Source organism: Rhineura floridana, chromosome 5, assembly GCF_030035675.1.
Source record: "Rhineura floridana isolate rRhiFlo1 chromosome 5, rRhiFlo1.hap2, whole genome shotgun sequence".
NCBI lineage: Eukaryota > Metazoa > Chordata > Lepidosauria > Squamata > Rhineuridae > Rhineura > Rhineura floridana.
Window position 1 is genome coordinate 169,440,090 of NC_084484.1, and position 27,840 is coordinate 169,467,929.

General features: G+C 41.6%; 1 protein-coding gene across 5 annotated transcripts in view; it reads right to left on the reverse strand.

The window, feature by feature from the left end:
• Positions 1-851: 851 nt before the first annotated feature.
• Positions 852-27,840, reverse strand: part of DEUP1 (deuterosome assembly protein 1) — a 99,451-nt gene continuing 72,462 nt past the window's right edge. For all 5 annotated transcript variants that reach the window (XM_061628846.1, XM_061628848.1, XM_061628850.1 and 2 more), the window contains 3 exons: positions 24,671-24,870; positions 5,475-5,763; positions 852-1,206 (listed from right to left, as the gene is read on the reverse strand). In XM_061628846.1, the coding sequence (XP_061484830.1) occupies positions 1,033-1,206; positions 5,475-5,763; positions 24,671-24,870 (663 nt within the window). In that variant the 3' untranslated portion in view covers positions 852-1,032. The remainder of the gene's footprint in view (positions 1,207-5,474; positions 5,764-24,670; positions 24,871-27,840) is intronic.

A 27,840-nucleotide genomic window follows, 5' to 3' on the forward strand; every position in this document is an offset into this window, starting at 1 on the left:
AGGCTGAAAATTATTGGGATTGTAGCATACAGAGAGGGGGAGCTTGCCCTTTCCTCCCCCGCTACGGTCCTGACAAATATGCCCTCCTCGGAAACTCGTTTGCTTTGGGAGGAAATCCTCTATTGGCATCATTGGGAGACTTCCTCCCCCGCTCAAATTATTTTATATACTTTTTATTGGCAGCATTTTTATGGTTCCCATTGATAATAAGCCCTCTGGGTGGTGAACTGAAAAATGCAATGGAAGTAGCAGCTTAAAAGGAGCAGTGTTCATCAGCACCTTGCAGCAGGCAGAAGGAATGGGTTCAACTTCCCCTCCCTGTCTGCTGTAGTCCCAATAATTATCAGCCCCCTTCTCCCTCCTCCCCTGGAAGTTGCCTTTTGTATTTTTTAAAAAAGTGTTGGTTAAATGAAGAAAAAGAGAGTCTCTGTGTGTTTGCTAGTAGGCTTCAGCTTTTCGGACTGGAATGTAAAGCCCAGAATCACATTTCTGATCTGCTACAGATGACCTATTCCTCAGCCTAACCTACAGGGTTAACGTAAAACCGACACACAGCTTTTGAAGATCCTGGAGGCAGGCTGGGATAAATAAATAAATGAAGTATTAAGCCTAGATTACATCCGCTCTCTCTGCATGTTTCCTTTGTGGTGTAGAAAAGGACAGGAAGAATCCAAGGTGAGGAAGGAGTGGTCTGGGATCCTCTTGAATGTTTTATTTTAGCATCCACTGTAGTCAGCTGGGTTTTGTGAATGGTGCATATTAAGTAAGAGTACAATACATGGACATCAGGGATGCATTTAGAGGTTTAAAAACTTTCATATTTAATTTCTAGATTTTTTAAAGATCTCATACACTCTGCAATACACAATATTCCAAATTCATGTTGAAATGAAATCCACAGCCAAACAATATATACAAAATCACACATTACAAACACTTCTTTGAATAAAGGCAATTTTTTTTCTTTTCTTTTCAAGCAGTAGCTGATGATTTATGCTGGGATTGTTACAGTTTTAGCTTTCTTTTTCAGGCTCATCTGTGTCTGCTTTGCTTGAGAGTGGAGAATTTCTTTATGGTGTTCTCTGACTGCCTTTGCAGTTCTTCAATGTGAGAGTTTAAAACCTGTTCAAAATCTCTTGCTCGCTTCTCTTCCTCTTGTAGGAACTTCTCTGTGGCAGTTGCAGGAAACGGAGTCTCTGGGGACCGCTGAACGACACAAAGAATTGGCACAATTAGGACGGTTATAATTAACCAGTTTTTCTTATTTGCTATCGCACTGACTATATTCCACTGGTGGAATGATCTCCTCTTTTGCTCGTACAGGCGGCCCCTGCTTATACGGCAGGTTCCATTCCGGACCCCCGCCGTAAAGCAGAAATCGCCGTAAAGCGGAACCCCATTGAGTATAATGGGGTGCGTTCCACGAAAATGCCGCAAAATGCTGCAAAAGCAGCTTTAAAACGGGGAATGAAAGCCGCCGCATTAGCGGAATGCCGGGAAGCGAAGCGCCAGGAAGCGGGGCCCTACTGTATATGAATTTCCATTCTGCTGAGTAGTTAGCCCCCCCAGTGGTATTACATCCTGTTGGAGTGAATCCATGTCTATAGTGAGATGTTGAGTCTGAAGAAGCAAAACTACAATAGCAGTGCTTGGGTGAATCCATGATTTAAGTTTCTTTAGTATACTAGGGGCTTCACTTGCCAACCCTGCCTACTGTTGCCAAAGCTCCCCCTCCCTCCCCACGGGTTGCTGAAGCTCCCCCTTCCCCGCAAGGGTTGCCAAAGCTCCCTCACTTCCCCCCTCCCCTTTAGAACTGGTGAAGACCCTCCCACTTTCCCCTCTGCCATTTAGAGCTGCCTAAGGCCCCTGCCCTTTAGGGCTGGCTAAGGCCCCCTGCTTCTCCCCACCCTTTAGAGCTGGCTCAGCCCTCCCTCTCCCCACGTTCCCCTCCTCTTTTAGACCAGCCTTTCGAGAATGTTCCTCCATGGCTTTCTTGAGCTGCTCCCAGTTGCCTCCTTCCTCATCCACTGCTACAATATAGTTCACAGTGCCACCTGTCTGTTGGGCTGTGAACTGCAGTGTGGTGGATTTAGGCATTACATTTTTATTTGTTAGTATAGAAGTGCATGTACATCTGTATTTTAATATTATTGAAGCTCAACACTTAAATTTTAAGGCATAACTTATAGGATGGTTATTCTGGAAAATTATTTATCTATGCATTTGTATAAAAGGATCATAGAACACACACAAAAATCCATATATGTATATATAAGTATATGATCAAGCATGGAGGAACTGCAGTACAATAGCAAAGCCAAGTGACAAATCAACTAAAAACCTTCTGGAACAACCATGTTTTGGCCAGATGCCTAAAAGAATAAAGTGTGGGGCCTGACCAATTTCCCTTGGGAGGGCTTTTCACAAAGCAGGCCACTATAGAAAAGGCATGTGACCGCCTGCTGCATCTCCTTGGTGGAGCTAAACCTTGGCTGTTGAGCAGTACATGGGGGGAGGAACATACAGAAGAAGAGCGGTCCTTGAGGTACCCAGTCTTTAAAGGTTAATACCAGCACATTGGGGAGTTTCTGAACAGTTTTCAAGGGCTGCCCTATGCAGATGGTGTATTACAGTGGTGGTATCTAGGGCACGAATGACACTGGCAAGATCCAACTTGGTCAGGAAGAGTTGTAGCGAGCATACCAGCCAAAGCTGGGAAAAGGTACCCCTCACTACTGCTGCCACCTGCACACGCAGCCAGATCAAGGAGGACTCCCAAGCTACGGACCTGACATTTTAGGGGAAATGAGACCCCAACCTAAATAGGCTGCATACCCAACCTTGAGTCAAATTGTTCACCTACCAACAACTGGATTAAGTTTTAGTTTGTTCTGTCCTGTCTAGTTCTTCACAGCTGACAGACAGCACTTAAGGGTTTCATTACCTCCCCAGGATCAGAAGGAAATGAGAGGTAGAGTTGAGTATCACTTACTTATGTGCTAATGACTCCGCAGCCAAATCCTCTCAATAACTTCACTCAGCAGGTTCATGTGGCTGTTGAGCAGCATGGCAGACAAGATGGAACCTCAAAGGGCACAGATTGGGGGAGAGTAGTAATTCCCTAGCACTACATTTTGGGTCCTACCTCACAGGACTGGGCAGAACCTACTCAAGACAGAGTCCCTAATAGACATTCCTTCCAGACTGCCTGGAAAGACACCGTGGTCAATAGCAATTGGACACCACTGAGATGGCCAGGAGAATCAACAGGGTCACACTCTCTCTCACACACAGAGGAATATTTGACATCTGGTAAAAGTTATTCAAATCAGAGGTATCCAAAAATGTGTTTTTTCCACAATAAAGTTTGCACTACAGTTTCCTTCAGCACCAAAGGAACAAAGCCTTCTTTAAAGAAAGCATTCATCACTTCACAAAGCCAGGTGTTGAAGCCTGACTGAGCTGAATTTACAAGGCAAGGGTCAAATAGACAAGTGATGGCCTGTACCTCTCTAAGAATCTTGTTCAAATCTTGTGCACTGCTTTAAATGTTTCTTCCCCACTCTCAAGAAGGTCTTGAAACTAAGTGCTTCTTCACTTCACACATACATGTTAATCATTTTTTCATCGTCATGACCTATTACAGATTAGTCACCAGTCAAGAGTTTGTACAGCACTTGATGCCTCTTCCAGCAAAATACTTTTCAACAGCCAGTTCACAAATTTTGTTGAGTGATCCAGAGACCAAGAGAAGTAAATATATTTGTGAGACTTCTGAGCAATTGAAGGCATACTACTCTGTGCTCACAATCATAGAATACATAGAGTACAAACTGAATATTTTAATACAGTTACTTCTATAACTAAATGAATTTCCTTAACAGCTAAAAGTGTCTTCCAGTTTGGGTTAACTACAGATTTAAGGTTTTTTAAATTAATCATTTAGCTTTTGTCTGATTAAAAATTTAATAAATGGTGGTATTATCAAACCCAGAATATTTTATTTGTTTAAAATATTTATAGGTGCCTTTATGTGGTAATCTCACCCAAGGTGGCTTACATGATATCAGATAAAAATACAATTCCAATAATAATAAAATGGAATACAATACAACACAGAATCTCCTGCAATATTCACAATAAGAAACCAGCAATAATATATACACCTCCGGCCCAGAGATAAAGAAAAAAACATTTTTTTTCATCAGACCATCAACATAAACAAAAGAACAGAGAATATACTGCCCCATAGCCGAAGCTCGCTGGAGTCTGAATGGTGAGAGCTGGAGTCCACGAACATTTGGATGGCCACAGGTTCCCCATCCCTAAGGCTTTAAAGGTTAAAGTGAGGATTTTAAACTGGGCTCAGAAACGCACACCAGCAACCACTGCAGCTTGTACAATAATGTTCTCATATGATCCACTCCCTTCAAGACTCAGACAGCCCACATTCTGAACCAGCTGAAATTTCTAAATAGTCTAAAGGGTAGCCCCACACCCAAGCGCACCCAAATTTTAAGCACATCCAAAAATGCCAGCTTTCATTGCCTGTGGTTCTTGGTGATCAAGAGCACAAGAGCCATGCTAGATCAGGCCGAAGGCCCATCTAGTCCAGCACTCTGATCTCAAAGTAGCCAACCAGATGCTTGTGGAAAGCCCATAAGCAGAGCCTCAGAGAAATAGTATGTTCCCCATCTGTGATTCCCAGCAACTGGTGTGCAAAGGCATACAGCCTCTGACAGTGGAGGTAGAACTTGAAAGAAAACAGCTGGCATCCTAGGCACAAGCCAGAGGTATGCACAGAAGCAACAGTTCTATGTGCAATGGATTAATCTAGATATCCATTTGCAATGTGTCTGTTTGGCATGAGGTGCTGCTGCATGTAGGGATTGAATATGCAAGCACATTATGATGAGGATGCTCTTACAATCCTTATTAGCACTGTATAGCAGATAATACACTGCACCTTCCCAACTACCTTGTGATAGAGATGGGAAGGCATATAATCTGCAGAGTGCTTGTTGTCGTCCTGGGCGCCTTTGGAAAGAAAGGCAGGATATAAATTTTGACAACAACAACAATTGCATGCAACATCTTGTTATGAGCAACTGTCTCTGATCATGGACATAATTGTCTTGTCCAACAATGTAACCTTGGACAGCTCCTTGAAAGTTTGGATTAAAACCCAGCGCAGATTCCCTGCCCCACTGACATCAGAGCCACCTCTATTTTTATTTTATTTATTTTATTTATTAAATTTATATACCGCCCGACTAGCAATAGCTCTCTGGGCGGTGAACATAGAAATACAAAGCATAAAAGATACAATAAATAACACAATATGATACAAAATAACACAATCTAAATCAATGCAGTGACATTTTAAATTTAAATCAATTTAGATTAAAATGCTTCGGAGAATAAGAAGGTTTTAACCTGGCGCCGAAAGGAAAGCAAAATCAATAGATATTTACCATCCAACTTTCTTCCATAACATATACATGGTTCAGGAACGTATTGGACTTATTCCTTTCAGGAAAGTTGTTGCTGTAATGTGCTGGATATGCCTCTAGTGGTGATGGAGATCTGCCATCTGCTATGGGTTCCCGATCTGTGCTTGGTCTGTGAAGAGGCAAAGTCCTGCTGCTTTCAATGCTGTTGATATCGCCTTGGCCATGCCAGACAGGGATTTGTGTTCTGAAGCGTCCAAAGTTTTCATAACTTGCAGGTTGTGGTGCCCATTCACTTTCATTCTGCACAGGCCTAAAAGATCAATTAAAAGTTTTACAAGCTTATGGCGGCTGGTTAATGCCATGAAATATCGTTAATGTGAAATATTCTGTTTCAAATTGTCCATGTAACGTCTCAATGTGACACCTCCTTTGTGTTCAGCTTAATGAGTTGCAAGTTATCCAGGCTTGGTTTTGACAGCCTTTCCAAGATATTTTATGAGCTCTTAAAGCTGTTAAGCAATTGCCTTTTTACATATTTAAAAGATGGTTGGCTGATTGTATGAATCTTATAACATTCTGTCTACTACAAGAGCTTTATAAGCAGTTTTGAATGCAAATAAGTAAAAATGGAGGGGGAAAAGTTTTAAACAAACTGGAAAATGCCAAGACAGAGTTTTAATTGACTAAACTGAAAAGGTTAGGAAATGTTTGCAAGTGACTGGAGAGAGAACCATTTGGTTATGTTGGCAATACTTATAAACAATGTTTGATTGGTTGGTTTGTATTGGCAGAGAGCAGCAGCTCAATGTTTGCCTGCTTTTTGCTTTCTAGGACCTTTCCACATGCTCAAGCTAATCCCCTCTCCATGGGTGAATGGGAGATCATGTTATTGACATTGAAAAGGTCAGAGGAGGGTAGGTAAGAAATGAAGCTTGAGGATTCTCAATATATGGGATGGGCCTGGTGTTTATGTGAGATGTGGATGCAATAAAGGCCACAAACGTTGCCTTCCCCACAAACCCAAACTTACACATGGCTGTCCTAATAGCTTATATTGTCATTCATGTCCTAGGTCTGCACATTTTCACATGTGGGTGGATTTTGTCACAGTACAGCTCTGTCTTAAATAGGTAAAAACATTAGAAGGGCCCTTCTGGATAAGACCAAAGGTTCATCTAGTCCAAAATTCTATTTTCAACTCTGGCTAGCTGGATGCCTCAGCGAGGTTCACAAATAGGAGGAAACAGCTATCTCTTCCTTGCTCTCAGCATCCAATGGTTGATGAGAAACCGCCCCTTACATGGAAACTCCAGTTTACTATAATGGCTAACAGCTATTGATAGACCTATCCTCCTTTAATTTGTCCAATCCTTTTACTGTGGCTATTAGGGTTGCCAGGTTCTTGGCCTGAGACTGATCATGTATCTTTAAGAGAAAAGAAAGTGAGCCAAGTGCAGGTGTTCTTGCAATGCTGTAATGGGAAAAACCACAAGGTGGAATTCTTTCTTCCCCTTACACAATTTTTAAAGATACAGAAAACCTCTTGGTTGTCAGGCCCGGCATCCAAGAGGTCTTCTGTATCTTTAAAAGTTGTGCAGGGGGAAGAAAGAATTCCACCTTGTGGTTTTTCTCATTACAGCATTGCAAGAACACCTGCACTTGGCTGTCTTTCTCTTCTCCTAAAGATACAGGACCAACCTCAGGCCAAGAACCTGGCAACCCTAGTGGCTATCCTCACATCTTGTGGCAGTTAAAACCATAAATAAGGGTAAAACTAGATGCGATGTTTTGTCATTCTGTAGCTGACTGTGTGTGGAGGGCCCCGAGCCAAATTGGGAGTGTGGCATGAGTAGAGGGGGTACTTTAATCCTTTGCCCCCAATATGATCTCAGTTGGACTCCTCTCAAGCAGTTGCTGTTTGCAATGAGAGTAAACTTTCATTGGCACCAATGGGAGTTTTCCTCCCATTGTAAATGACAGGGGCAGGATTCTCTGATTCTGATTGGAACCATGGCAGAGGCAAAGGGTGAAAGCCTTCTCCCACCATAGCATGGTCCTGATCCAGCTTCCCCTCTCCCCTCCCTGCACCAGCAATTTGTTGGAAAAAAATCAGCTATGCAACACCAAACTACATGACAAATGTCATGGTTAATTTTGCCACGACTGTGTTGTGTGAAGAAGTATGGGACTTTCCTGGAGATAATGCACTTCTAATTCTAAGCAGCCACAATCCAGAGCAAACAAAGGTGAAGTTGCTTGCGTTCACTTGGTTTTTGTCTTCCGCTGGGCAAATGTTTCCGAGACGCATAAACATAAATAGCACAAAGACATTAGAATGGCATCTGGAAATTGCCAATTACCAACTCCCTCCCCCTCACCCAAACCACGCCACATGTTTTCTATTTTTACTATCTCAAAGATATCCTTTTACCCTTCATTCCTTGGCATAATTGCCATGGAAACAGAACGGCAAATTAAAATAGAAAAACATGGTTAATGCTCACAATAAAATAAAAAATACCCTAGAGTCAAAATAAGCTAACAACAATGGCTTGAGTTGTCTGTTTCTGTTTGATGTTTGATAATATAACAGAGGTTTTCTGGGGAAATGTTGGTGTCTTTCCTGTTTCACAAAGTCAAAGCCAGCATGACACAAAGGACTAGATTCCTAGGATTTCTGGCACGTGTTTAAAACTCTGTGTGAAACACACATTTGTTTTCATGTTAAGGCACCACAGTTTGTAGATAAACTAGATGTGCTGTACACCTGTATTATATCATTTCATATTCATATTTGCCCAACAATCCCCGCAGTGGTTTTGACAATTAACAGTGCAATTCAAGCCCAAGATCTGCTGGGATAATAGAGTTTGGATTTGGCCGATCTTGGGCTTTCATGGCTGAGCTGTGGCTCAGCCTGGCCTATATCAGCATAAGTCCCTCACCCTGGCTCAGTCATAGCTCAGGTGATTGGACTTTAGTCAGCGGAACTGACCCAAAAAAGGGTGTTACGGGGCAGGACAGGCCAAGGACAGACTGGGTATCTATGCCAAACCCTGTTCAGCTTGGGGATGTGATCTAAGGCCCAATTCTCAAAACTCAGCCCCACGTTCGCTTGCTGGCTGAGCTGGCAGTAGTTCCTCCCAGAGGCTCCTGGACAGAGTTTGGAATAGGGGTAAATTATGCCGGTCTAAGTTATGCCAGCTTCCTATAGTTTGGAATGCCCTGTAAGTCTGAACTGTGTGTTCCACCAACAATTCCAACTATGGCATCATATTTATTTATTTATTTCATATTCACATCATGGCACCCACTCAAAGTCAACCACTGAAACTCTAGGCAACTCAATGCATGATACTGTTCATGGAATAGTGCAAAGGCTAGTAGTCCTAGTCAGGAGAACTCAACACATAACCATTCTGAGTAGTTAAATGATTTTGCTAACCCTGGACTAGAGGTAAGAGATCTTAGCATGGATATTTCTGTCTACCAATCAGCCAAGTACAAAGTATCTGGCTTTGCAAAGAGAAGGAATTAGTAGTCCCCCTTACAAGATGCTGAGATTTGGCTGGTTTTTTGACAGCTGGTCAACATAATTTGCTACATAAATTCTGAGGATGCCATCCTGGTAGATCATCCATGGGATGTTCAAGCAAAAGTAAAGGGATTCTGGTGAAGCTTGCTGGGCTTCAAGTTGGATTTGGAAGGCAAGTAACAACTTGATTCTCTATAATAATGGGAGTTAACAAATCCCTCAATGGATAGTGAGACCACCGTGTGAAGCAATGAGGACTAGGAATCCACGCAACTTTGGACAGCAACAAATCACTGGGGTGTGGCAACAGAGGATCTGTGTGGTAACAAGGCTCAAATGGATTCTCTGGGGCAACTGCAAAGTCAATGATTTATATTTATTTTTATTTTATTTTATTTATTTATTCAGTTTCTATACCGCCCACAGCCAACGGCTCTATGGGCGGTGAACAACATAAATATAAAAATACAATAAGATAAAATCACATAATTACCACACACATAATAGCAATTCTCAAAGCTAAAAACATATTACACAATTAATTTAGTATACCAGAGTGTTATAAATATACTAAAATATATTAAAATGCCTGGGAAAAGAGGTACGTTTTAACCTGGCGCCGAAAAGAAAGCAATGTTGGTGCCAGGTGCACCTCGTCAGAGAAACTGTTCCATAGTTCGGGGGCCACCACTGAGAAGGCCCTAGATCTTGTCGTCATCCTCCGAGCCTCCTTCCTCCCAAAAACCAGTATTCTATTTAAGTTTTTATGAGTTAACAAATCCTGAATTGAGCCTCTTTCTAGTACATCTCAGACTCGAGGCTTGGCCAATAAACACTTTCATCTTTCCTGGCCCCTGTTCTAATTCTCAAGCATTTCCCACATTGACACACTTCCACCATGTTTCTATCTCCCAGAACTGCAGAGTCAGGTTACCTTTTTAAAAAACTCCCTCTCCTTCTATGAAATTCCTGCAGTCATCCATGCAACTGAGGGGGGAAAAAAAAGGGGGGGAAGCCTTCTGTTCACCTAAGGGGAAAACGAAACACTCCCCTTAGATGTGTGCTGTGAATCCCTCATAAACTGGTTTGTAACAAAGGCAGCTTTGGGAGGGGACAGTTTTGTGGAGTGAAGCAACAAATGGGAAGGGGCTCATTCTTTTACAACCCCTCCCTGCCTGGCTGCTTCACACACCCCGGGGGGTTCAGTTCCTTGCAAACACTCAGAAAGGGCTAAACATCTTCTCCCACAACTTTACAGAACAAAAAGCACTGCAGTCCAAATCTGCAGTTGGCATCATTATACATGCTTGCATGTAACGTTCCCCCCCCCTATAGTAAGGCACCTGCTGGATCTGAGCACTTGTATGCTATATGCTGGAGAGTCAAGTGGTAAAAATGATTCTTAGGGCCCAAAAATATGGTATACAGAAGATCAGAGATCTGATCTCCTGACTTTAAAAAAAAACAAAACCTTAAAAGCAGCTGGGGATGATTAGATGGGAATAGTGGTGGTGGGGAGTTTCCTCATCTAAATTCTTTCCATGCTCTGGAGCTCCTTTGGGAGAAATGCACAGGTCTTTGCCTATTTTCTCCAGAGGGACTTTGCTTTGTAGAGGTATGATTTAGATCAGGGGGAAACGGTTAAAAGATCCTGTCTCTCAGTACTGCTGCTTCAATCGAATTAGGAGGCCCCCAGAGCTCTTTTTCAGTGAAAAATCAAAATGCCAGGATCACGGATTTCCTGCATAATAAATAGTTTGAGCCTTTAAGCATCAACCATAGGTAACAACAAATAGAAACTGAAGAGGTCCAGCTTTTAATTTAATAATCTGCTCTTTGAATCAAGTCTGAGTTGGCTAGGAAGGTAAATTTCCAAAGTTATTATTATAAAATCTTTGGAATGCATCCAAAGAACTACTTCCTAGAACTGTCTCAGCAGTCCAGTACATGAGCTTTTCGTAGGGATGAAAAAATCTGCCAATTTTGGTTTCTCTGTTTTCTAATCTTAAATTCAGTTCTCTACATTTCTACATCAGTTTGCAATTTTTAAAAAAAATCAACATCTTGGTGCGAATGTTTCCTAATCACACATTTTTGCAAGCAATTTCCCTCAGAATGCCCTTATTCTCTCTAACCTCTCTTCTAATATATGCATTTTTATGCACACTTCCTCATAATATACACATTTTTGTACATATTATCTGGTTGGAGAACTGGATCATAATACAGGGAAGTGTGAGTTTCAATCTACAGCTACGTCTCCATTTGTGCATTGTTCCAGAAAGTGCAAATTAGGCAGGCTCACATTAAAATCCAGAGCAAATTTGTTCCCTATTCTTTCTTCTGCTGTTTAAAATATATGGTTCTCTTTCATTTCAAGTAAGTGATGCAAGATTATTTTTAAACTTTGTACGTCAGTATTTATGAAATATTTGAGGTCAGGCAACTGACTAAAAATGACTTGAGACCAGAGATATATTTATAAATTACTTATTTCTATTCAATTCAGGATATCTTTATATCTTGTACTGTTCTTCCCTATTACATATGAGCGTAATGTGATATTAATTTATTCAGTACCAACTGAAATGCTGCAGCTTTTCATACTGAGTCAATGAAGAACACCAAAACTCACAAAAAGCACTGAAATGTTTTTAATAAAACTTCTAAAAATTGCAACTGGCAGGAGAGAAAGAGATGAGATGGAAGGTGTAGTTCAAGCAGCCTATTAAAATAATCTCCTGGTGAGCAGTTTACATCTCACACTGGTTTCTTTTTTTATTAGATAGTATTAACATATTCTCTATGGCTTCTAAAATGAAAAGCAAGAGGAGAACCAAATGACATATTACGAAGAGTTTATGTGGCTATGGCACAAAAGGCTACAGCAATTGTCGGCTGAATTAACAGGCATATCTTTCTAAGATTTGGAAGCACCTGATTCAGCACTAAAGACCTTTTGTGGAATACCATACACCAGCGGTTCCAAAACTTTTTTCCTCATGGACCACTTTAAAACTGCTCAGGAGCCCGGCAGATCACTTCAAGATTTTTCTGCCTCTTGTAATGCACTGTGCTAGATGCTGCATGATTTTAATTGCACTTTAATTGCTTCTTCTGTTTATTTCTATTAATTTGTTTCTTCTCATTGTATCTTTCTGGCCCCTAATCCTCTGCACTTCTCTCACATTTTTTCCTCCTGCTCTGTCTTTCATGTTCCTAATGCTCTCCAGTCCATTCATGTGCCCCCACCACCCCGGTCGACGTTCTTAGGACAACGGTGCAGCCAGTGCGCCTGCCGTTCACAGCGCCTGCTCCCACGGTTCTTCGCATTTATGGTGTGGACCATATGAGTGAACTCGCGGAACCAGTTTTGGGAACTGCTGCCATACACAGCTCTGGACTCTACCCTTTGAAAAGTGGCTCCGTGAGCAGATCCAGAATGTCAAATGTCAAATGTCACTAAGGAGGCTGAAGAACGACTATTTTTTCTCATCTAGCAATACAATTTTATGGAGCCTACAGTGATAAATATACAATCCTTTTTGACACAGTGTCTTAAGAAATCTTCTTAATAAGTTTCCTTAAGTCAAGAAAAAGCTTGAGCTTCAATAATATTAACAAATCCCAAGCAAATATGATGACTTTCTCCATCACTCCAAGCTTCACACACACCATACATTTAAAGCATATGGCTTCTTCCAAAGAATGCTGGGAACTGTAGTTTACACCTCACAGAGCTACTATTCCCAGCACCCTTTTTTATTATATATTTTATTGAATTTTAAGAATAAAGAAACCAACATCCCTCCCTTCCCTCCTAACCCTTATATTCCCAGCACCCTTAACAAACTAAAGTTTCCAGGATTCTTTGAGGAAAGTAATGTGCTTTATGTATGATATGTATGCAGTCCCAGTTCCCCCCCAAAAAAGAGAATTTAAGGGAAAGAAAAGGAACAGCTTAGTTTAGCAGGATAGTTGTTTTCTAACAGGAAATAGGAAGTGACAGAGATAGAGGGTTGAATCATCGGCCCCACTCTTGGTCATCACTGCAGCCACTCGTGGGGACATAGCTTCCTGGGCCAATCAGAACACAGAGAAGAACTAGTTTGGGTAAAATGCTATGGAGGAGCAACTATCTTTACCTTATGAATAAGCCCAGGCTTGCAGCTATGGTTCCAATGCTTGGGGTGTTGGTAATTTCCCCAAACTTATAGATACCCCTGCTTCTGTCACACACAAATAGAAAATATTGTGGAAGAAAAAAAAAGAATTTTCTATTAAAAGTTTTCAGCATCAGAAAAACTTCCATATGAGTCTTGCACTAAATTCAGTAACAATTAGGAATTATTGCCACAAAAGGCCTTCTTCATATAGAAGAATCTGAGGCCACAGGGCTAGGTTTGCTGCACTACCTGTGAAGGCTGGCATATTGCAGACATAAGGCAAATTTATTATTATTTATTAGATATCCTAGCAGGATGCCTAAAAGTAAGAAATAGCAGATGCTTAGGACAACAAAGGCAATTTCATGGGAATAACACACACATGCCAATGTGTTTCATCCAGCAAAATCAGAAGGCTTAGTTTATATATATGGCATTTTTCTCCTCATCTACAGAGATGTGCTTCCATGATTAACTAGTTCCTATTAGAGATGTACAATTTCTGAAAATTTTGAAACCATGGGAAAAATGTATGTGTGTTTTTCAGGAAAAAACCAGTAACGGACATTTTGGGAAAAATGGGGAAATATGCCATTTTTTAAAGCACCCTTGCAGATCAAAAGTCACATTTTTTACTTTAGAAACATAAAATGTATTATGTATAACCTGATTTGCCATTAAATTATTGTGTTTAATATATTAAAAGCATTGTTTATTCAGACAATAATTATGTATTAAATTTACTTTTTTTTTTTTGTTACATACGGAGCTACAAACTGCTGAACTGTTAGGAAGACAAATAAACCATGCATACAGAACAAGTCCTGCTGAAGTAGAGCCAGCGTGGCTTCTGCAAAGGAAAGTCCTGTCTCACTAATTTATTTGAATTCTTTGAGAGTATCAACAAGCATACACGTAGAGGTGATCCAATGGACATAGTGTACTTAGACTTTCAAAATGCTTTCGACAAGATACCTCACTAAAGACTCCTGAGTAAGCTTAGCAGTCATGGAATAAGAGGAAAGGCCCTCTTGTGGATCAGAAATTGGTTAAGTAGCAGGAAGCAGAGAGTAAGAATAAATGGGCAGTTCTCCCAATGAAGGGCTGCAGAAAGTGAAGTCCCCCAAGGATTGGTATTGAGACCTGTGCTTTTTAACTTGTTCATAAACGGTTTAGAGTTAGAGTGAGGTAGCCAGGTTTGCGAATGATACTAAATTGTTCAGGGTTGTTAAAACAAAAAGGGATTGTGAAGAGCTCCAAAAGAACCTCTCCAAACTGAGTGAATGGGTGGTAAAATGGCAAATGAAATTCAATGTAAACAAATGTAAAGTTATGCAAATTGGTGGAAAAATTCTTAATTTCAGGTATACTCTCATGGGTTCTGAACTGGCATGACTGACCAGGATTGAAACGTTGGGGTTGTAGTGGATAGCTCAATTAAGATGTCAACCCAGCGTGCAGCAGCTGTGAAAAAGGCAAATTTCATGTTAGGGATCATTAGGAAAGGTACTGAAAATAGAACTGCTGAGATCATAATGCCATTGTATAAATTCATGGTACAGCCACATTTGAAACACTGTGTACAGTTCTGGTTGCCTCACCTCAAAAAGGATATTATAGAGTTGGAAAAGGTTCAGAAGAGGGCACCCAGAACGATCAAGGGGATGGATCAACTCCTCTATGAGGAAAGGCTGCACAATTTGGGGCTTTTTAGTTTAGAGAAAAGGAAAGTCAGAGGTGACATGATAGAAGTGTATAAAATTATGCATAGCATGGAGAAAGTATATAGAGAAAAGTTAACTCATGGATATTCAATGAAGTTGTAATTTGGAAGATTCAGGACAGACAAAAGAAAGTACTTCTTCATGCAGCGCATAGTTGGTGGCCACCAACTTGTATGGATTTAAAATATTAGACAAATTCATGGAGGATAAAGCTGTCAACGGCTACTAACCATGATGGCCATGTTCTGTCTTCACAGCTGGAGGCACTATGCTTCTGAATACCAGTTGCTGGAAACCTGCAGGAGGGAAGAGTGCTCTTGCACTCAGGTCCTGCTTGTGGGCTTCCCATGGGCATCTGGTTGGCCGCTGTGAGAAGAGGATGTTGGATGAGATGGGCCACTGCCTGAACCAGCAGGCTCTTGTTAGGTTCTTATGTTCTTAAATGGGAATAGAAAATTCTGTCAATTTCGGTTCTCTCCATTACTCTTGTTTCTAATCTTAAATTCAGTTCTCCACATTTCTGCAGCAATTTGCATTTTTTAAAAAAATCTTCACAAAAAATCTCCAGGATTTTAGTATGAATTTCTCCTAATAAACACATTTTATAGGCAGTTTTTAAAATTATTATTATTAAAATTTATATCCTGCCCTTCCTCTCAGAAAGGACTAATGTACACATTTTTCCAAGCAATATCTTCTAGTATAATGCATTTTAATGTTATATTCACTTATATATTCATTTTTATGCACACTTTCTCCTAACATATGCATTTTTGTAAACATTGTTTGGTTGGGAAACTGCACTGCAAAATTCAAATAAGTGTGCACTTTGGTTCTCCTATTGTTTTGGAAGGTGTGAAATTGATAGATTCAAGGTTCTAGTTTTGGTGTACAAAGCCCTATAACAGCTGAAAGACCTGAAAGACCACCTTAGCCCTTATATACCCAGTCGATCACTGCACTTTGCAGGCGAGGGCCTCCTGCAGATATCATCTTATCAGGAGGTTCGTTCTGCACAATATAGGAAACGGACCTTCAGTGTGGCAGCACCTACCCTGTGGAATTCCCTCCCTTTGAATATTAGGCAGGCGCCATCTCTGCTATATTTTCGGCGCCTTTTGAAGACTTTCCTTTTTCCACAAGCCTTTTAGGTTGCGACCTATCCCAGTCTGCGTCTGTGTTAGAATTGTTTAATCCGTTTTTAATAATGTTTTAACCCTTTTAGAATGTTTTTTTAATGTTTTTAATGCTGTTTTGTTTTAATGTATTTTAAGATCTGTTTTTATGATGTTTTAAAGTGTTTTTAGCGCTTTGTTTGCCACCTGGGCTCCTGCTGGGAGGAAGGGTGGGATACAAATTAAATAATAAATAAATAAATAAATAAATAAATAGATTCTGCTTGAAATGCGAACTGAATTGATGTTCTCACGCATCCCTATTCCTAAGGAACCTAGCATCTCTTTCATTTTGCCAATTAGGAGCAGGCAAATAGCAATAAAAACAGGAGAAACCCTCAACATTATACTGAAAAAAGAAAATTATTGTGTACAGTAGGGCCCCACTCATACGGCGGGTTACGTTCCAGACCCCCGCCAAAAAGCAGAACTCTGTCAATAGAATGGAGCCTGACGCCTGAAAAACGCCGTAAAATCGGAACAAGCGCAGTATGAGTGGGGCCTTACTCTAATTGAAAACTGCCGTATTAGCAGGCCGCCAAAAAGCGGGGCCCTACTGTATTCTGAAAATTATTATGTGTCCTCCAGTGCAGACATGATAAACCACTCATTTCTATAGAAAGAGTGAGCAAAAGTGGTGAGGAAATCAAGACTCAATAAATACTACATGAAATTTTATTAGTCTCATTTTTTGAGCTATCACTGAGTTTGCTTCTTCTGCTTCTTATATTTCTCATCATATTTCTTATGGACTTAAAAAAATTGAAGTTTTTCCTGGATTGAAACAAGCTTCTGTACCCGTTTTTACCATGTCATAGCTGAAACGTTTTCAATTTTTTGGAACAAAACAAAACAAAAGGCTTTGGGGGAAAATAATGTTAAAAAATATCCCCCCCCCAATTCTCCATTCCGCCCCCCGGGCTTTCACATCTCTAGTTCCTATGTAAATTATTTATCATGTATCCAATTCTGATGGAGGTGTGAAAATAACAATAGTGTGCAGGGAAGTACTGATATAACTGTTGTGGAATTTATTCTGGGCAGTTCCAGACTGTTATTTTCGGGTGGGATTCAATCACATACCAGCAAATTCAGGTTGTGCAATTATACCTCATTGGTAGGCCTTGCACAACAAATGTGCTTCCCCCCAAAATCAGACTTTTTGTGATAAGAAATGTGATGGGGAAATCAATGCACTGGAAAGGGTGAGATAGCGCTTGCGTTGATGCAACATCATCTAACCTCACTGCAGACAAATCAGAATGAATGCTCATTAAATAGCCAACATTGTCTAATCTCCATAAAATAAAATAGGATAAATGCTCAATGAATGGGTCATCTGGAAGTGCCCTCTCTTTTACACATACTGGTTAAAAAGCAGGACACAGAGAGTAGGAATAAACTGACAGTTCCCACTATGGAGAGATATAAGTAGGGTCCACCAAAAATTGTCATGAGGCCCTGTGCTTATTAACTTGTTCATAAATGATCTGGAGTTAAGGGAGAGGTTGCCACATTTTCTGATGACACCAAATTCTTCAGAGTGGTGAAACAAAAAGGATTGCAAGGAGTTCCAAAAGGACGCAGTAGTGCGTGTGAGAAGGACCTTGGAATTGTAGTGGATCGCAAGTTGAACATGACCCAGCAGTGTGATGCTGCGGCAAAAAAGGCAAACGCGGTTTTGGGCTGCATAAACAGAGCTATAGTTTCCAGGTCGAGGGAAGTAATAGTCCCACTATATTCTACATTGGTCAGGCCTCATCTGGAATACTGCGTTCAGTTCTGGGCGCCTCATTTTAAGAAAGATATAGACAAGTTAGACCGGGTCCAGAAGAGGGCAACGAGGATGATAGCCGGTATGGAGAACAAGTCTTATGAGGAAAGGTTGAAGGAACTTGGCATGTTCAGTCTGGTGAAGAGAAGGCTGAGGGGTGACATGATTACACTCTTTAAGTACCTGAAGGGCTGTCACATGGAGGAGGGTACAGATTTGTTCTCTGCTGCCCCAGAGGGTAGGACTAGGTCTAATGGTTTTAAGTTGCAGGAGCGTAGATTCAGATTGGACATTAGAAGGAACTTCTTGACAGTAAGGGCGGTTCGGCAATGGAACCGACTGCCTAGGGAGGTGGTGGGATCCCCTTCACTGGATGTCTTCAAGCAGAGGCTGGACAGCTATCTGCGGAAGATGCTCTAGCTGTGGATTTCCTGCTGTGAGCAGGGGTTTGGACTCAGTGGCCTACAAGGCCCCTTCCAACTCTATGATTCTATTATTCTATTCTATGACCTCTCCAAACTGGGTGAATGGGCATGAAAATAACAAATACGGTTCAATGTGGGCAAGTGCAAAGTGCTACACATGTGTGTGTGTGTGTGTGAATCCTAACTTCACATATACACTAATAGGGTCTGAACTGGATGTGACTCATCTGGAAAGAGATCTTGGGGCTATAATTGATAGATCTGTGAAAATGGTGAATTCCACATGAGGGATCATTAGGAAAGGGATCAAAAATAGAAATAAAACTGCTGCCAATATCATAACGCCTTCACACTGCTGAGCTGGAAAAGGTTCAGAAAAGGGCAACCAAAGTGATCAAGGGGATGGAGCAACTCCCCTATGAGGAAAGGTTGCAGCATTTGAAGCTTGTTAGTTCCGAGAAAAGGCAAGTAAAGGGGCAGGGGACAAGACATAACAGACGAGTGTAAAATTATGCATGGCGGTGGGGAAAGTGGACAGAGAGAAGCGTCTCTCTCTCTCTCTCTCTCTCTCTCTCTCTCTCTCTCTCTCTCTCTCAAAATGCTAGAATCCAGGGTCATCCAATGAAGCCGAATGGTGTGAGATTCAAGACAAAAGGAAGTACTTCTTCACACAGTATGTAGTTAAACAGTGGCATTTGCTACCATCAGATGCGGTGACAGCCACCAATTTGGCCAGCTTTAAAAGAAGATTAGACAACTTCATGGCGGATAAGAGCCAGTGTGGTGTAGTGGTTAAGGTGCTGGACTACGACCAGGGTTCGAATCCCCACACAGCCATGAAGCTCACTGGGTAACCTTGGGCCAGTCCCTGCCTCTCAGCCTCAGAGGGAGGCAACGGTAAACCCCCTCTGAACACTGCTTACCATGAAAACCCTATTCATAGGCTTGCCATAACTTGAAGGCAGTCCATTTCCATTTTCAAGGCTATCATTGGCTACAAATCAAGATGGCGAAGTGCTCCCCCTGGTATCAAGAGCCAGTATGTCTCTGTTTAACAGGTGCTGGGGATCACAGTGGGGAGAGGACAAGTGCATTCAGGTTTTATTTTATTTATTTATTTGTTAAATTTTTATACCGCCCCACTAGCATAGCTCTCTGGGCGGTGTACAACAGAAAGTATATACAATAAAATCACATAAATCGGTACAAAAACATATATATAAAAATCCACAAATCTAAAACCAAATTGAACATATTAAACTAAAATGCCTGAGCAAAGAGAAAGGTTTTAACTTGGCGCCGAAAAGATAGCAATGTCGGCGCCAAGCGCACCTCAACAGGAAGACTATTCTGCTTATAGGCTTCCCTATAGGCATGTGCTTGGCCACTGTGAGAACAGACTGCTGGCCTGGGTGGGCCTTTGGTCTGATCCAGCATCTGGGCTCTTGCATTTTTAAGTCACACTTTTTCTCCTGCTTTGGAAGAAACGAATTAATGGAGAGCAGTTTAACAGGGACAAGGCCCTCTTTTCTCCTTGGCAGAGGTCTAGAGCTGAGCAATCCTATCAAAGATGCAATTTCTTTCAGGTCATGAAACCCATTACAATCACATTATAATTGTTCCCTGGCTATTATGGAATGTCCTGCTCCCTTGGTTAACACATGAAGAATAGCAGTGTGCTCAGCTTCATTGGCTTGCCCCCTGCTATAACTGATATAATTGCAAATGCATTGTCAGAGAGAGGCTCCAATAAACTACAGTGTCCTGAAGTGTCATTATAGAAGAGCAAATGGGGTCAAGCTCACTTTCAACATGCTGCCATCCCCAAAGCTACACGGATGAAGGAGAGACTGAAAACAGTTGCATAAAACATGCGGCTCTTGGACCGTCATTATAATACCCTCCCTGTAATAGGCATTCTACAAAGAGCAGATGGGCTCCCCTTTCATTATGAAATGTCCTACCTTTGATAAAAGAATTGTTTCTCTCTCTCCTAATATCATATTTCATTTCTGAAGAACTTCAGGGGAAAGGGTCTGTCCAAAAGGGCAGCACTCACACACAAGATGGAGGTACTGGAAGACTCGAAGGAACGCCAAGGTTTGCAAGGTACAAAATGTTTTTAGAGTAAAACCTAAGGGGAAGACCCCCCCCCCAAAGAAACAACTCCTTAAGAACACAATGGCATGGAATGTTGAGAGACTGAAGGTGTATCCAAGTTTCTGCAAACGCTCAAAGTGTTGACAGGGGTACACACAAAAGCCCACCCCCAATATTCTCATGTGCATCATGCCCCTTTCTCAGTCCCTGACCTTTCCCATGTTTATCAAAGTCCCCACTCGTGTGGAGAGTTCTACTTGCCCAATAGAGGGAAGGTCAGAGATTGACAAAAAGGGAGCAGTATGAAATGAAAATGGACTGCCTTCAAGTCGATTCCGACTTATGGCGAGCCTATGACTAGGGTTTTCATGGTAAGTGGTATTCAGAGGGGGTTTACCATTGCCTTCCTCTGAGGCTCAGAGGCAGTGACTGGCCCAAGGTCACCCAGTGACCTTCATGGCTGTGTGGGGTCCAACCCTGGTCCAACACCTTAACCATTAACACCACACTGGCTCTCAGCACAAAGTATAGTTTGTCCTTTTTTTTACTGCAGGTCAGGCTCTGAGTGGTTTACCATCACCCTGCAGTGCTGTCCAGCGGTATCAGATCCCTACTGTACATCAGAAGGAAGCTGATTGACTACAACAACCCTACAGTGTTATCCATTGGTTTTGTTTCCACACTGCAGAAAGATGAGAGTAGCACACAACGATTTTGCAGCTTAGAAACTATGGTATAAATTGTTGAAATAAATAAGTAGTTCATTTTTATATCTGTAATGCAGCTTGGGGAGCTGTGCTGAGAAAGAAAAACTTACAGCAGCCTACAATGTTGTCCACTGTTAATACTGCAGGTCGGGGGGGGGAGAGGCTAGTCTGGATTCCTTGTCAAAAGTCCCTCCATAATTCTCAAGCAGGGCTCCTTCTTTGAAATGAACATTTGTTTTCTAACAGTCACAGGCTCAGGCAACATAACGCACTAAAGGGATACGCCACAACATTTTGTTGCAGGGCCCCACTTGTTCTATGTAACAGTGAACTCTGGTGAGTGTCTATCGATTTGGAAGCAAAACGGGTCCACTCAAAAATAAGGTAGCTGTTTCTACATTCTCAGCAGACCCCATAGGTACACAAAAGTATGCAAGTCTGAATATTAAAAGAATTTTTTTAAAAAATGGCCTGAGAAGCACTAGTAAGCTTCCAGAAAGTACAGACTAAGGATTTACAGCAGAAAGATGGGAGAAGAATCTAAGGTTCTGAGCACACTAGTCGCCTACAGCGAAGAGTTTCCATTAGCCACACCTGGAGGGGGAACAGGTTGATGTGCTGATCAGTTGTGGCATCTCTTTGAAGCTGAATTTTAAAAAATGCACTCAAGCTGCTCCCACCAGGTTTTACAGTAAAAAGGGGCAGGGTTTGACTAGCATTGTGTGGCCCCATTTTCAGAAGAGAGAGGTGGGGATGCACTCAAACCGGGAGAACAGTGAGTGTGTTTCTACCCTAAAGGAACCAGACATCAGACAGACAATGTGAGTCTATCAATGAAGCTGAGAGTAGCTGAAATATGGACTGCTAGAGTGACACTTGGGGGGGATGAAAGGAGGGGGGAGGAGAGGGAATTTATCCCTTATAGTGGGTATCTGGAAGGGGGGGATTAAAGTTGAGGGAAATACGTGCCATGGTTTGGGGTTGGCAGCCATGTATTACAGTACTATATAGCATAGCAGGGATAGCCCGGGGGAGATATCATTTCTCCACCCCTGAAGCTCCCCCCCTAAAAAAAAGGGCTACAAGGCTATCTGAATGCCTGAATGGGAACATTCCTTTTAGGGGTTGGGGGCAGCACTTACTGATGCTTCCCCTGGCCCCTTTCCCACTGCAGTCTCATATGCCCCTTGCAAAACCATCCCTGCAGGTCACAGGACGCCCCAGAGCAGCATTTGATGCAACACGAGAGTCTGCAGCCAGACTAAACATTGGCAGCCCTCTTGTGCCACGTGCTTATGTTATATCAAGGTGGCTTCCTGCAAGGTAGCAGGCACAATTCCAGGGTTTTGTGGGCCCAGGGGAAAACCTAATCAGTAAGCCCAAAAATCCTATCACAAAGCAACAGTGTACTCTTTGTTTTAAATGACAAAACGTGTTTGATTTATATAGAGGTTGGAGCCGATTCCATTTGTTAACTGTTTCAAAATAGAAACACAAATTGATGGGCAATGGCATTAGAGGTAGAAGGGAAGGCTCTCAGGACAATGGGAGGAGCCAAGACCTTTAGCGAGCGTAAGAGCTACATTTGTTAACCACTGGAATCTTCAGCCTTTCCATGACCTTTATTAAGCATTTAACAAAAACTGAGGGCTGGAGACATTACTTTTTAACAAAGAAAGAAAGAAAAGTTCACACAGAGATTTTGTAGCAGCTGCCACAGAAACCAGTTCTAGAGTTTGTAACACAGCATGTAGATTTCATAACCTCACCCACACCACTTGGCAGCATCACCGTAAGGAACTGGGAGTGGGGGTGGAATGCTAGTTTACGTATAAGTTGAAATCTTTGTGACTCCGGTTAGCTTTTGATGCCACAATGCCACTGACCTGTGGCCGTGCTTGAAGTCATCGTACGTATTCTGTGGCCTGCCCTGCAGCCACAGCTAAATAGCAGCCTGAGAACATTCAGAGAGCCCTTAGAGAGAGTTGCAGTTCTCATATTAAATCACAAAGGAAGACAACTTCAAATATGTTAGTTGTTTCACCCACTGTAGTTGAGATGCCAAATACTGGTTTTTGATCAACCTGGAATTTGGGGTGTGCGAAACATGTTATTGTCTATCTCCTTTATGTGCAGATGCCCAAACCAGACAATGCCATTCTGTAACCTTTTGACAATTTGAGATACTTGGCCCCAGTCCTTCAGCAACCACCTTGACATACTTTTATGAATGTGCAGATTATAAATACTTTAATAATAAAATACATAAATAACCAAGAAAGGAGAAAATATTATGATTTGGGGAGGGCTTGGAATGGATGATTCCTATGAGTCCCCTTTCCAGCCTCTGATTTGGAATCCTGTGCCTTGGGGCTGGCTCTGCTAGCCAGATGAATTTCTTTTGTTAAACAAATAGAGTGGCCAGGTAGTTAATGGGCCTATTAGGTGCCCAGCAACTGATGAATGAGCCAGGAAGATCCTTTTGTCATTGAAACTCTTCAGGAGAGCCTCCACCCTCCCCTCCTGGAGCCTAGGAAAGATTTGTGTTTTTAGTTGTGTCTAGAGAAAGGCTGGTGACTAGAGGCAGACAGAGAGACTGGCTCTCTGCACCATGGCATTTGGGGTGCCTCCTGTAATACAGATGGAAAAGCTGGATATTGGACTGCTGATGCCTTGAATCCCCTCCATCCTAAGCTCAGGTTGGAATGTGTGTAAATAAATAAACCATATTTCATAAAGACACTGCAGTCTCCGTTGACCTTCTTCCCAAAGGAAACCAAACCATGGATGAGGGGAGGGACCCCGGAAATCTCACAGCTCGGAGAATGGGGAGGCGCGCAACAATATTCATGCAGCAAGTGTTACGGCTCCAAAAAAACAAAAACAAAACTTTAGGCAATAATAAATGGTTAGAAATCAATGGTAAATCATTAGGACATTAGGGAAATCAACCATTTTATTTCAGTTTGTCCAAATTAAAGTAATGCAGCTGTGACTATATAGGATAGTGTGATGGTTCCCAAACTGTTTTCCCCATGGTCCACTTGGTGGATTACTTAATGATTTTTCTGCCCGTTGTAGCAATTAGAAGGTGCTATGCTAGATGCTGTATGATTTTTAATTGTATCTTATTGCTTCTTTTATTTCTTATATTATATTGTATTTTATATGAAAAATTGAATTCCATACTATAGGTGTTCTTCATGGACCACCTGAATGGAGCTCGTGGACCATTGGTGGTCCGTGGGCCACAGTTTGGGAACTCCTGTTAGTGGCTTTGCTTCCTGATAAGAAGTATTGATGAGCGCCCCAGCGTTTGGATAGATAAACAAATGTTACTATCCTCCTCAACTACACAGGAACCCAAAAAGACCTGACATCATACGCTGGCATCAAGCAAGAGCAGAAGGCTGTTGCTTTTATCCCCCTGCTTGTAAACTAGATGCATTGGAAACAGAATATTGGCCAGGCTGACCATTTGGTTGTAGCCAGCAGCAAGGCACTTCTTATGTCAGTCACAGAACAAATCTCTTCCACTCTCCATGAAGACATCAGAAAAAATAGCTGTGAAGAGACAAACTGTAGTTATTTGTGCACAGTCATGCACCTACCTTTCTTCCTTCTCTTCCATTTTCACTGGTGTCTGGTTGGCACGATTTGTTCCAAAGTACGTAATGGGGTTTACTGGGAAAGGTATTTCTGTGTCCTTTGACAATTCAGCAAGTTCATTGTGTAACCTCTCACTCCCGTGCTCCAGCATATCGGTGGAATCTGAACAGGTCTTGTGTTCTTTCTTAGACAAATCTATCGTCTGTTGAAGGATTTTTTTGGGGGGGAAATCAGTTTATTTACAACTTCATCATAACTGAATTCATATAATTCAACAAAGAAACACGCACAAGGCAACATTTTTACTACTTATTTACCATATGTAATCATACAGCATTTATTGTAAATGATAAACCCAGTAGAATTGCCTCTAGAAACAGCAAACAAGACAAATGGGTAGAAAGGATAATAGCCTATGTAACACAAAGCCCTTCATATTACAATTGCTCAATGGACCCTGCAAACTGTGTTTTCATTTTTTTTAAATCACTCAACATATTTGAATTGCTTGCCTTAGAAGTCTTAAAGAGGCACAAAAGAGATCCTTAGCTGCCAGAGTTGTAAATATTTTCATTACAATGTTCCCTCAAGTCATGTTTTCAAAGGAAAACTGTAGAAAAATGCTGAAGTCATAACTACATTATTCTTTTAAAATCTATATGTATAAAATTACAATATACTAGTGTCAAAGAGAAAAAAATACCTTTTAAACTTGTTATAGTGCCGACTAAAAAGCAAGACCAATGCTAAGTTAAATATTTTGGAGGCTGCTTATTAAGTAAACAGGAGATGTGATCCCACGGATTGAGATAGGGCAAACTTAGGCACATGCTTTTGTCTTCCATCAAAACCAATGGGCCTTTAAAAAAAAACAATTTGTTTGGCTGGATCACTCCCAAGGGTTTTCTGGCTTTAAAAGTCAGTAAGGAATAAAATAAAGCCATGTATGGCTTGAGACCATAATATGTGATTGACTGCCTCTCCCAACAACAATCTACCTGGACTTTATGGGTGTCATCTGAGGCTTTTTTCTGTGAGAGAGGCTCAGAGACTGGCAACAAAGGAGAGGACCTTTTTGGTCCTGACCCCAATCCTGAGGAATGCTTTCCTGAGTGAGGCCCGCCTGGTGCTAATGTTGTGCCAGGTTAACACTTTTCACACACGTGTTTGATTTATTTACTTCATTTATCCAAATACTTAAATATACAATAAGCACAGTGTCAGATTATTTCCATTAAGAAAAATCCAAATACATAAATACACAAAATCCGTAAGAACCATCAGAGAAAATTTCTAGGCAGAGTGATACAACTCCCAACCAACATGAAACATACTAGTCACACAACCATTCACATAATGTCACTCTCAGCATCTATTCACACAACCACTATAACATTTACTACCTGGTAATATCTCCACCAACCAGTCATATCCAAATCCATATCATAATCAACAATATTACAACTCACACACACTTGTTAAATACTCATACCCTTCTTGCAAAGCAGCACTGACAAGCATACAAGAAAAACAGATTGTTCACATCTCTGCAGGACTAATGGGCTCGTGTGCCACACCCATAACCTGTCAAATAATCCCCTCCTACATGAGAACGACGCCGTTCTATACCAGTGCATACCCTCACCTTGGGGATGTGCATATAAAAAATACTTCCCTCCAATAACTCCCACAAATGGTGCTGTGTGCCATGTAGTTCCTCCATCTGTGGCATAGAGCTGAAGTAGGTGTATCTATCTGAAAAGCAGTGTGGCTCACAACTCCCTTACTTTTAATGCAAGGGAATGTGAAGTTTTTTCCTAGTCTGTGGTCACAGCAGAGAGGAAAAGTAATGAAAAATTGTTCACAGAAGTGCAGTAGTAGAGTTTCTTAGATGCTAGAAGGGAGCATGTTAGTCTTTGATTCCCAGTGCTTTATCTGCACCAACCAGTAGCAGTTGGTGATAAACCTGACCTCCTGGCAGGTGAGTTGCTGCTGCTTACCAGGAGTGGGAGTAGGAGTGGGGAGGTAGTTGTGCAAACGCATTGATAGCTGGATTGGCTCTGTTGGTATGTTTGCACTGCGCCAACCTACCCACCATCTCATCCCTATTGGTAAGCAGTAGCAACCCATCAGCCAGGAGGCTGGCTGGGCCCACCATGCTGTCCACTACTGGCTCCAACCCTTCCTGTCTAGAGAGAGATATCTACTTCTGTGATGAACCAGAGGCAGTGTACTTATGGTTCCCTGATGGCCGCCAGTCAAGGCACTGACCAGGCCCAGACATGTTTAGATTCAACAAAGTGGTGGCCTCATGTGCCTTCCGATCATACACTGAGACCCTTTTCCTATAGGACCCTTGGAACTGAGAAGGGGAGGGGCAGGGCTATCTAACAAAGAATCCTCCGCACCTTCAACAAACTATGATTCAAAATTCTTGGGTGGGCGGGAAAGCCATGCCAGTTAAAGCACACATTTGCTGTGCCACTAGGCAATACAAGGGGAGAGGGTTTTTCATATGATAGGATATAAAATACGCATGAGACATATTTATGTATTTATTTTGCAAGGCAATGAACTTATCACACACCTCAGTGGGAGTTAAAAGAGAAAATAGCTTGAATTCTCACCTACTCCATTACCATTCAACTGCAGGAAAATGCTGGACCTGAACATCAAGCATTTTGTATAACAGCCTAATCCACCATACACTTAAACTGGAAAATAAGATGATTTACAATGCAATACTAAACATGTTTACTCAGAGGTAAACCCCTCTGAGTTTGACAGAAACTCTCTAGAGTCTAGAAAGTATGTTTAGGATTATAGCCTTGATCCCATTTGCTTCAAATCTGAATTCTTTCTCATAATGGGCTTGTGCATTTTTGCATTCCTTAACAAAAACAGCTCTTCAGATAAAACATTTTTGTAGGTTCTTCCACTTAATCTGATCAGTGGGGCTTTTATCACATGGCAGATAAAAACATGAAAGCCAGCATGCTGTCCAAAGCTCTATTACTGGTTTTTAAGGACAAGTGGAATATTTTGAGTCTGCATTTCTCCTGTAGGTTGAAAAGCGACAGCATAGGTTGGCCCAGTAAAACATCTAGTTAGTTTAGGATAAAATATTCCATTTCAAATGGTCATGAGAATCCCCAAGTAGTTTATTTCAGAG